At 33.5% G+C, this 12763-nt stretch overlaps 1 protein-coding gene across 1 annotated transcript in view; it reads left to right on the forward strand.

The window, feature by feature from the left end:
* LOC123701195 (glutaredoxin domain-containing cysteine-rich protein CG31559-like) overlaps positions 1-12763 on the forward strand; it is a 69719-nt gene that overhangs the window by 30057 nt on the left and 26899 nt on the right. The window contains exon 3 of the mRNA XM_045648592.1: positions 941-2540. Coding sequence (XP_045504548.1) covers positions 1104-2540 — 1437 coding nt within the window. The 5' untranslated portion in view covers positions 941-1103. The remainder of the gene's footprint in view (positions 1-940; positions 2541-12763) is intronic.

Below are 12763 nucleotides of genomic sequence, written 5' to 3' on the forward strand. Positions count from 1 at the left end.
CTGTACATTGAAAATATTGAAAAAATAAATAGCAGGGGGTGTTACTGGATCGATACCAAACCCAAATATGTGATTAAAAAAATTTTTGTCTGTCTGTCTGTCTGTCTGTCTGTCTGTCTGTCTGTCTGTCTGTCTGTATGTGAAGGCATCACGTGAAAACTAGCGGTTCGATTTCGATGAAACTTGGTATAATTATACCTTATTATCCTGGGCGTAAAATAGGATACTTTTTATCCTGGAAAAATACGTAGAAAAAAGTTAATCTTAATTTTTCAGTTTTATCCATAGACGTTGTTCCGTAGAACCGCGAACACACGTTGCGTATTATTATAGGCCTAGCCGTATTTGGGAATTGGGTCCAATAGATATTTATAAGATGTTATTGACAGAGGTACTCAAAATGGAGAAATAACCATCCACGCGAAGACCGACATCCGCGCGGACGGAGTCGCGGGCGGAAGCTAGTTACATAATAATAGCACTTGTTTTATTACCTATTTATGCAAACAGTAGTAGATATTATTTTATATTATTACATAAAACTTTTTATTTTATGCGCCGATGCAAAAATTTTGTATATTCACACAAAACACTTCCGACCATTCACTACAATGTTTTTTATATAATTCATTTTAGTATAAGTTTAAATAGGTACGTGTTAAACTGTTTATAATTATCAATTATGTAATTTGTTAAATTAGGAACAAATATGCAGTACATTATTTTTGAATTAATTGCGTTGACCTAGAATTGAATCGTATTGAGTATGAATTTAATTACATTAATAAGTAAAAGAATATCTAAGTACATATGCTGTTTCAAGCATGTGTTGTAAACATTAAACACTGGAACTAAAGGAAAAATGTAACGTTTAACTTTCTAAAGCAATTTTATCACTCATCTCCTATAACAATATTCATTGATGACTCTCTCTTTGCAGGTACAAATAAACAACAAGAAATACAGGCCAGCCGTGCGGATTATAGACCCACATTCGCACCGGAACTATTATGCCTTATACATCGAGTATCTAATCCGACGCACCTGACTCGAATAAACAGTAGAACCCGTTACTAATTATGCCGGTTCATTAAACAATCACGATGGAGGAGGTTACATCCCGGCCGAGCGTCGAATACATCCCCCCTCTGCCGCCAAAAGCAATGCAGAGGCCCGGCTCGACTACTTTTACACAAATTACCAACGACGATGCTAAGCTCAGAGTGAACGGATTCACTGATAGCCGTGCCGACATGGACTCTCTAAGTTCGATGCACTCGCTTGTCCTTAATTCTAAGGCTCCATCTGCAACGGTATTCGTTGCGGCGACCCAGTCAAACGGACCCGCGAGCACGCCTAGCTCAGACGCACTCGCTGCTAACGGCCCGCACGTTGTCACCATCAGAATCAACACCGATGCAGACAAACCCAAAGCGCCCAAGATATCGAGCGTACACCTGAAGAGTGACGTCGACTTCGACACATTCAAGATCAACGATACCAACAAGAAAAACAACAGCCTAGTCCTGCTCAACGTAGAGGAAAATCGACCAAAAATACTAGAGAGCGAAGATCTAAGCAAGGTTGACAAAGCACCGTACATTAACTGTAATCCGTACGTGAATCCGATGACCAACATGATATTGTCTAGCGGCCAGTGCTCGCCGAGCGACACATTGGATTCGGGCACATGCAGTGACCTTGACGGCACGCCGCCGCCGCTACCAAAAAAGAAGTCGTTCAAATCGAGCTCTTCCAAGAAATCCGTATCCGTCACAGTCATTAGCTCCACAAGAAATCAGGGTGAATTAGATTTTGAAGATAACGACTCGAACATATCGTGCGACTCGCTTAACAGTAGCGAGCTGAATGGGAGCGTGCATGCCGAGGAAAGTCACATCGAAGAGGCGAGCAAAAAGAAACAATCGCCCGAGCCTTCCATGCAAACGTTCGCTAAAGTGAACAATAAAGACAGCTTTCTACCGCAAGGTTTGTTGCAAGACATTAGAGACCGCTCGGCGAAACTCGCAACAGTCGACATTGAAAGTGATCAAGAGCGTCAAAGGGACGCTAGCCAGAATATTGATGAGGATGCTAATGTTCCGAAAGAAAGTGCACAGCTGACGTCGTTCCTATTGGTTTCGCAGTTTAATAACGAGCTAAAGAAAAACGGCGCCGACTCCTCCGCAACGAACCAAAACAAAGCGCCGCTTATTAGCGAGACTACGTATGAAGAAAGGAAAAAAATAGACAAAATGAAAGAGGAGCAAATTTGTTACAGCAGCCATTATTTCGATACGGACAAGTTTTACGATTTTCACCTTAATGAAAAACAGTTCGATGACGTGTCTGTGCATAGTGTTAGTGTTAAAAGTGAGTGTCCTGAAGTGTCGGACATGGAATATTTTGCTGGTATAAAGGACTTTAAAAATGAGGAAACGCCTTCCACCATAAAGAGCTCGAAAGGAACTATCCGGGGTGTGAAAAACCGGGTGCGAGCTGGAATTGCCACCTTCCTTCAAATGCAGACCACTACTAAGGTAAGAATACACATAAGCAATTATTTTTATCATAAGTAGCAAATTCAGGTAGAACTTAATTTAGAATAACCGTCTTCGCAAAAATAGTGAATAGGTACATTACCTTACAAATAACGAGACTCATTTGTACTTATTACGTACTTACATCTTTGTGACAATAAGCTAAACAATAATAAACATAAACACACGTACAGCAACGTTAAAAATGATTTTCTATGTCACTTATTTTAGAGGTCAGCAGACTTGGAAAGTAAGCACGTACAATAAATTAATGGCACTTTACGACGTGTTTCTTATATCCTTGGGCCTATTTTTAAAAGCAATTTGGATGAATGCATACGCGTGAAAGTTATTATTGCGTCCTTGCTTTGTTCGATATCGCGAAAATGTTCTCAGACTGTCACGGCATGGTTCAAAACATAAAATTAATAACGTTAAAGATCTATCGTAAATCATTGTAACTGCGTAAAACACGCATACCATTTTGATAAAAAAAAAATTGTTGTAGGTATATCGCTAATATGGTAAATTCGTTTAATAAATCAATGAATGGGCACCTATAATTTTTAAGCATAATGTGGTCACACATTAGGTTGGAATTGATTATACCTACTCGTATTTTAAAATAAATCAGTTAAGTAGATACCCAATTATTTTCCATGAAATTGTTCTCATTGAACTGCATTTATCAAACAATTACCTTCATAATCTAAACAAAACATTCCATTATAGTATAAGAACCATGAACCAACACATCTTGGCCTTAACCTCAAGATATGCAGCTCGAATCTAAACCACATAATTATCCTCTAAATAACGATCAAATAATATGCCTTGATACCTCAACAGAATAGACGATATAGCAGATTATTATTATTATATAGTACCTAATAGCCCCTCCGGCCTAGTTGAATCGGGATAAAGGAATGTAACCAATTTTACTAAGAAATAAAGAAACTTTGGTGATAGAATGTTCATAATTGATTGAAGAAATTGCTACATTAATTTTTTTTTAACGTATCACTACATAGTAGGTATCACGTATCAAGACAAAGTCGCTTATTGCAACGTATTTTGATTCGGTTTATTTTAATAGATAGTGATTCTAGGGGAAGGTTTTATTAGGTATATAATTTGTTAGGTTTTAGACGAAGCGGGCGAAGCCGCGGTTGGAAAGCTAGAAAAGTTAACGATAAAATATAACAACACGTTCTCATGAGAAAAGATCTGACAAGCAGAGAGTAATATGTCGTTTAATTGACAGAGTATCTCCCTTCCAGAATTTTCTACCACTCCTTACATTTCTAATACCTTTACAATTCAACCAATAAAACAACCCAGCTTTCTCAGCTTGACACAATTCTACAAAGGCACCGACCTAATCGTTAACTAACACATGTGATTAAAATTTTTCTAATAATTTTCCGCTTTTCCAAGAGCTTATTACACCGGTTTCCTGATCCCACGAGATACCGGAAGACTGCTTTCGATAGAGGAAAATACTGGATCAATTAATTCACTTTTCCCTATTGTTATGCAAATTGCGTCACTGAAGAAAGTATGAGATAACTCTGTTTGGTAATTATTCAAATGTATCTAGTGTACTGTGAACGTAAATCAAATCTAATGCGTCATTTTTAACATTCTGAAACGAAGAAGGTTCTTATATAAGTTTTTTTTAAGCTATTGCATAGCTTCTATCGCGGGCCTTGAGCGCGGAGACCGAATCGAGAAATTCCGTAACGAAAAAACCTTAAACTCCCCACTCCGACGGGCGGAGGTGTGACTTGAAGGCATAGCATGCAATAGCTTTACCGCGGCCGCGGAAGTCGGGCAGTCCCCGAGTGCCACACGTCGTTTTTTCTTTTTAACGAAAGTATTCAATTGAAAACCGAATTGAAGTGAAACATTCATTCACTTAGAAAAAATTAATAAATTTTAATTAAGAATCGATCGAATTAATAATATTGATACCTACAATTACAAATGATTAATTAAAAACGAATAAACCCAATAAAAAATCATCAAAATAATTAATGGAAAATTACATATAAAAATAAACTAAGAAACAAATCTTTAACATACCTCGTTAAACGAGTTCGCATATGTATGGCATTATCATAGGAATTTATGATATGTATAAATTTGGTCGAGGAATGAGGGAACTTATATTTATGACTTACTTAGCTGTGATTAAAATAAAGATTTCCAACAATTTCCTTTACAATAATTGTACATATATAGATCTTGTGTGATGTAGTTATATTGTTTTTATATGTTTTCTGAAAAAGTTCAAAAAATCTACCATTCGACATGTTTGACTTGTATCTTGACTTTTATATTAGGTGTTAGCGTAATCTTGCCTGAACAAATGTGATGATGACGATCTTACTGCTACTATTTTTTTACACACTACATTTGATGTAATTTTATTTCACTCTACCTAAATAATCAAGTTTATAACATAGGTACCTACTAGTAGTAAGCACGCAGTTCCACTTGCCAAAGTATGTACTTATTTATCTATCTAAAAAAAATACCAGATCACATTACGTTACGAAGTTTTAAAGGTCTTAGTGACAGACAGCGGGAAGCTACTTTGTTTTATAAGGAGTAGGTTAGATTCCTTGATTGAATTATCATGAATAATATCAATTATTTAAGGACCTCTGATAACTTTATTTTATATTCACTAAATTATGTATTGAGTAACCAATATACTGAGAACTAGTTCTTAAAAGATGACGGCATTCTGATGTCATGACCCCTGACGAACATATGAATTTTATAATACGCATTTGTTATAATGATGTTATTAAATTTATACACACCTATAAATACCTACATAAAACAAACATCCGTATAAAATGTTTTTAACCGACTTCAAAAAAAGGAGGAGGTTATCAATTCGGCCGGTATGTTTTTTTATATGTATGTACACCGATTACTCCGAGGTTTCTGAACCGATTTACGTGATTCTTTTTTGTTCGATGCGGGATGGTGTCGAATTGGTCCCATAAAAATTTTATTCGGATAGGCCCAGTAGTTTTTATTTTATGAGCATTTTTGTCTGTATTTGTTCTTCTTCTTTCTTTCTTTCTTCTGTATTTGTAAATGTTGCAAGTGCAAGTTTGAAGTCGGTTGTTTTTAACGCAGTTATCACTAAGTTATGATATATTAAAGAAACACTTTCAATGGTTTATTTGCGCAGAGTATTATGCTGTCTACGTTTTAATTATTATTAATTTATTGTACCTAATGTTTATGGATAATAATTGATCAATTGCCAAATATCTATGTACTTATTGGTATAGATTACCTTATTTTATTTTTTAAATTTAATCGAAGGAGAAATTACTTAATTCCTTATTATACGGAAAAACATAACCCCTTTTAAAGAAGACACATTTTAAATAATTAAATATATATAGGTAAGTTTTTTAAAATTAAAGGTTATATTAAAAATAAAATTGCAATATTTAAATTGCTATAAAATTAATATAAATACAATAAGTATTGTCTTCCGTATACGATACGATGGATTTCGATTAGCCTTCGTGGGTATGTGTGCGTTTGCGTTCACTTCATTGAATCGGATATTGGTCAAGTGTGTTCTGGTTTGATATTAATAATACATTTATTTATCTACAGTCTACACTAATATTATAAAGAGTAAAACTTTGTTTGTTTGATTGTAATGAATAGGCTCATAAACTACTGGACCGATTTTAAAAATTCTTTCACCATTCGAAAGCTACATTATCCACGAGTAATATAGGATAGGTTTTATCCCGGAAATTCCACGGGAACGGGAACTGTGCGAGTTTTTCTTTGAAACAGCGGGCGGAGCCGCGCGCCGGCGGAAAGGTACCTAGCTAGTTATTTATATATATTTTATGTGTGTGTTGACACGGAGAATAGCTTCAATTAGTCAACTAGACAGTTATTATTATTAATATATGAAAAAATACAACAACAAAAACAAACAATATATGAATTTCTTCTGAATATAATAAATAATAATGAATATTAAATTATGGATAGATAGGTACAAAGACATTTTAAAATTGCTAGCGTTAAAAAAATCAATCTCTTTAAACTATAGCGGATAGTCTGTAAAATATTCAGTAATCTGTGCGATAGAGTTTTAAGTAACAAAATAAAATATATTACATATTAAGTACCTGTAGGTATATTACAGAAATACGTCGAATCACGCGTGGTAGGGATAAGAAAAAGATGGCGCGTAACGGAAAAATGTCACGCGTAACGAAAAAATGTTACACTAAATTTTTTTCCAACCCCGATAAAGAAGTTTCACTTCAAAAGGTAAAGGTTATTTTATAAAGGTGTTAGTCGCGGGCAGAAAGTTATATATACCTCACAACCAACACATAGGTATATCTAAGAAGTTCCCATACCGTAACCACAAGGAAGAGACATCGGATTTCTTCGATCATTGTTCACTTGTTTCATAGTTTATACAATCTGTCTTGCTTTCACCGCCATCATAATTTTCCCTGATTGGCGCGATTTTCAACGAGCGAACTAATATGCCGTTACAAAATTTATAATCTCTTATAGCCGGATGAAGTTTTTTTAATGACGTTTTCTTTATAAAAGAAAATGGCTAATCTTTCTACATTAGGTATTTCATGCTTGAGAAGTGTCGTTAGTTGATAAAATGTGAAGCTGTTACAATACCAAATAATTGATTATTACATAGGCAGCTATCGAAAGCAGTAGATAAGTATTAAAATTACAAATAGTTATATCTTATAACATCGAAGGCCAGAAATTGGAATACCTACGTCCTATGTATTAGGTAGGTACCTACAATAGGTAATATACAGTATTGCAATTTACAGTGATAATTTCTGTTTCTCTAATCCACACAAGCCACACAATCGTGCTATATTCGGTTCAGCAGTTTCAGGCGTTCCCATGACCATAAAACACAGATTGAGCTAACGGTAGACGGTTGCCATGGTTACCAAATTGCTTAGATGCATCTATACCCGCAAAGATTACAATTGGCTTCTGGTATAAGTTCAATTGTTAGAAATTGGTTTTGTTATAAACTGTAATGTATACTGAGATTGCCTATGGAAAACTGTTATTATTTTGTTGGTAATTGTTTTAGCATAGCAAAACGATTTAATGTCATGAAGAGGGACGTTTTCAACTCAATATCGATGTCCGGCTTATACTGCTCCTAATACAATACAAGAGATAGGTAGGTACATATTATTATATCACACAATTTCACATAGGTATCATCATGGAAATATACATTTTCTTTCTGTTTTAATGAACTACGCAAATTAAAGACTTAAGAGCTGCAAACTGTATTATTACTTAGATATCAAATATTTAAAACTATATGTACCTAATTGAGAAGTTATGTAGCACAATAGAAAAAGTGAAAAGATGAATGAGATTGTTTTAGCGCAAATTGAGTAATATAATAAAAAACATTTACTTAATTCTTACTTCCGTGTACATAACTAACCATATGTATCATTTACATATTAACGATGCAATACTTATCGTGATCTCATAAAGCGTTTTATTATAATAAGGAATTGTATGTAATGTTTAATTTAATTCAAACGGTTATGTAAGCTTTTAATGTACAATACTTTGAATAATGATGTTGTTTCTTTTTGAATGCTGCAGTTAGTTGTATTTGGATAGATTTTTATCGTAATTTTCAAATTAATGTAATTACTTACTTACGTATATTGCGAATTCGCTTGTTTTCTTCAGCATGTCTTGAGTTACCAAACTATTTAGAAAGGTCTTCTCCTTAGTGCCCTTACGCACTAGCGGTTAACCGCTAGTGCGTAAGGGCACTAAATTAAACTTCTTTCGAGCACAAATTTTCATATCGTATAAAGTTGATATGAGCTTTATTATTGCGATATCTTAAAATTGTTATATATATATAACACGAACAAAAACTGTAATTCCCTATGCCTATTTTAATGACGTGTTTATTCTGATCTTCAAAACCCAGTTTAATTGAGTCGTAACATATAAAGAACTAGCTGCTCCGCGCGGTTACACCCCCGTGGCTCCACTCCTCTTCGTCGTAGCATGATTTTATATAGCCTATAGCCTTCCTCGATAAATGAGCTATCTAACACCGAAAAAATTTTTCAAATCGGTCCAGTAGTTCCCGAGATTAGCGCGTTCAAACAAACAAACAATCAAACTCTTCAGCTTTATAATATTAGTATTATAGATCCCACCAAAAACATAAATGTAAAAATTGGAGCCGAGTTCAATCGTTGACTTCATTTGCCAAAAAAAGAAATGAGATCTAAATGTGTGCCAAGTTCTGCAGACAGTCCAGAAATTTATTTACAAAGATGTATTAAGTTCTTAGGTTGACTGAAAACTCAATTGTTTTATTTTCCCTTAGAGAACAATGTTTATTCCAAAATATAACTTTTTTAATTTGAATAATATAATTATTTTCACAAAGCAAACAACTAATGACCTATTGAACCCTATAATTTGATGAGGCTAGTTTTTAGAACCTCACAAAATATAAACAGTATGTAAAACTAGCCTCATCAAATTATGGGGTTCAATAGGTCATTAGTTGTTTGCTTTGTGAAAATAATTATATTATTCAAATTAAAAAAGTTATATTTTGGAATAAACATTGTTCTCTAAGGGAATAAAACAATTGAGTTTTCAGTCAACCTAAGAACTTAATACATCTTTGTAAATAAATTTCTGGACTGTCTGCAGAACTTGGCACACATTTAGATCTCATTTCTTTTTTTGGCAAATGAAGTCAACGATTGAACTCGGCTCCAATTTTTACATTTATGTTTTTGGTGGGATATCATTACTTTTTGTACAGAAAATTACTCTGCAAATTTGATTTACTTTATAAATATAATACTTTTTATATACGATTTTTTTTTCTTGCGGTTTCTCTGTATGGTTTGTTTAGTATTATTTTCTATATTTTCTTGTATGTTATGAATGTCAGCACACATTGCCCCGTCATTATCTGCAATTTTTTAAACTCGTTTTCTGTTTAAAAGATTACATGATTTTCTAAACATCCAGCGTGAATTTGTACACACACTATTACCAAGATGCAAAGATTGTTGTAGAAGAATCGTCGCCTTACTCCATGACGTTACGGTATTGCCATGACGCGATCTTGAAATTTTACTCTAAACGCGCCTAAAGATGTTTCACTCATATTAATATTACGCAAATTAAATCATTTCGACCTTCGACGAAGCCTTCTTCCATTACACCATTTATGGTAATTATTTTTGCATGCTTGTATTGGCTAAACATGTTTGTGCTTTATTAATATAATTGTATCACCATTGAATACCATGTTTAAAGCAAAATAAAGATTTTATTTATTTATTTATTTATTTACACTGAAATTAAAACTAAACTAAACCCTCATAAAGAATAAATAAATGTGAATATGTAAAATATAATATTATTTTTAACTGTACGAGCAATAAAGGCAATATTTTTATTACAATTTTCTTTTATTTTACGTTTAATAACAGTTTTGAATAAAGAAATCATGCAATCGAAGTAATCCGCCCTAGCGATACTAGCGCGAGTGAGTGTGATGTCAGAGGCGCTTCGAATCTACAGATGTTTCGTCCTAAAATATGTAAACTTCAATAATCTATATCTCAGTCATTTATTGATGGATTTCAAAATTTTTTTCGGCCACTGATTAGTTTTGATCTATTTTTTAAGACTAGTAAGGTGAATATACTATTTTCTTTTTTTTAAACTTTTCCATTTTTCCATAAAAACAAAATTTATGTCATTGAAAAAAAAATTAAATACAAATAAATTCAGTATTTTCTGATTTTTTCCTTTGTACACTCACTATTACCTAGTTGATTACAAAATTTGAACTTTCTAGGTCATCTGGAAGTGGGTTAGGTTTTGTATATGTCTATAAGTCAGTCAGTCTTAAAAATTGCGATTTTTGGATATTAATACCTACGCAACTGTTTCATCTGTATTTATAAAATTTAAGGTTCTTGTTTATCTTGAGGTCCTCTTGATATGTACCAAATTTGGTTTATGTAACTTAAATAGTTTTCGAGTTATAAGGGGGTGAAAAGTGGCTCGAAATGGTTCGTGTAAATATACACACGGCTGCTGCTCGCCAGTTCTCTTCGCTTGAACTCGGCTTGACACGCTGCCGCGTGTCTAGATTAGTTATGTGCTAAGCCTAAAACTCTAACAGCTTAATAAGAGCTCTTTTCGTGATACTTATGAAAGTAATTAGAACATTCATAGTATGAACTATGAATGTTTTTCGTATCTTAACACAAAGAAAGGGGTACGTTTTCATTGAAAATTTCTGGGTACGACCCAGATTAAATTTAGTAAAGAAAAATAAATCACAAGACATATAAGACTGACCTACTCGAATGTACAGACAATCAAATAATTAATCAATCATTACATCGACGTTAGGACACGAGGGGTCACCTTTTTATGTTATTCAATACATTTAACAATCATTCTTACGTTCCGGCCTGTAACAAGTCTTCTATTGTTGAGTAATTGGCGATACTAAAATACCTTTGTTTTGTCAAATCAATAGACAATAATAAACCAAAATAAATAAGAACGACAACCCAAAACCCAGCAATATTGTAACAAAAGAAGTTTAACAATAGAGTCTAATTATTTATTTTTCTTCAAGTCTTTAACAGACAATAATTATTACATAAAGATAATGGTTTTCAACGGGCAATATAATAGTTGTGTTACGTAATTCTGTACTTTATTGTGGAAATAGAAGTTATGATTGGCATGCGGAAGGCATGCCTTTATTCTTCTCGGCTTAGTTCGAGATGAGTGCTTAATGAACAAATATTAAACTTTGTACTGAGCCGCCATCTTGCTTTTGTCAATAGCTACTTATGTGTTACTCGGGTATTATACTATCAATGCATAAAATAATCATTCAAAAACAATGCAATCAACTGTTTGAACAACTAAATTTCTCATTCGAAAGGGGATAGTAGGAGAGAACAATAACTTATCTCTAAGGAAGGTATCTTCGAATAGGTTTTGAGTGGAAAATTCATTAAACGGATTTCATTATACCAATATGTAGAAACAAAAAAGCTACAATGGGATATAGAATGAAAGGATCTTCTTTTTTTGGAATGTAGCAATCGTAAACAGTACCTTTCATGGGGACACATGCAGTGGAAAGAAACAATAAAACGAAATGCTCTCTTATTCGACCAAGCAGGTGGTAGTAGTAAAATTACTCCTTACCTTTTCTATATAAGTTATTGTTTATCGTACTAAACAGTTATGATACAAATCAATTATCAATGATTGAACCTATAATTTCCTAGTGGGCAGCCTGTGGGTCGTCCAAGGCAGACCGCGTTATCATAACGGTTATATTAATTTATATCACGGTTATGCTTTGATCTTGATAGTTAATAATGTTAATAATAGTTGTCGCTTGTTGCATTTTAATGATGACGTAATTGGATAAACATGCTTGTTTATCTCTTTTGAATAACTGTAAATTATTGGGTTCCCGTTTTGCTATTATTGCGTACTTGTTTAATTTTTGGATTGGGTGCGCGAAAAGTATTATCTTTTTTAAAAGCACTGGCTGTAAAAGAACCACCTCGTCCTTACATAGAATATACGCGGCTTCATTTCTAATTGAAGGTAGGTTAAAAGGTAGGTAGCACGAACGAATAGAATTGAAGGAACGAAAATTGCAATTGATTTAATAAATTCACTAAATAGGTATTATGTATTGGTTAAATTCAATGAATTGTAGCGCATTCTATTTTATTCACCTAAGAAATTAACTGGACTAGCAATAAATAACTAATTGTTATATGTAGGTAGGTATAACATATTCTAGCGCTGCAGCTGGACCGCCTGGACCCGTCTCATCGATACTGGAATTTCAGAACCTCTATATAATTGAAAGTAACAATTGTTCAACAATACTGGTCATGATAATCACGTCGTATTTTATACGCGAGTCATTGATTTCTCAGCCTGAATATATTTTTATAAGTATGATAATTCCTTCACATAAATACTTAGGGCTGCTTACTTTAGAAAAAGCTGTCATGGCGACAGACGATGTTCCTACACGATTTTCTGTTGTTTCTAATAAATAATTATAAAGTTAATCAATTAAATAACAATACATATTTAGA

The sequence above is a fragment of the Colias croceus genome, chromosome 21 (assembly GCF_905220415.1).
Source record: "Colias croceus chromosome 21, ilColCroc2.1".
Taxonomy (NCBI): Eukaryota; Metazoa; Arthropoda; class Insecta; order Lepidoptera; family Pieridae; genus Colias; species Colias croceus.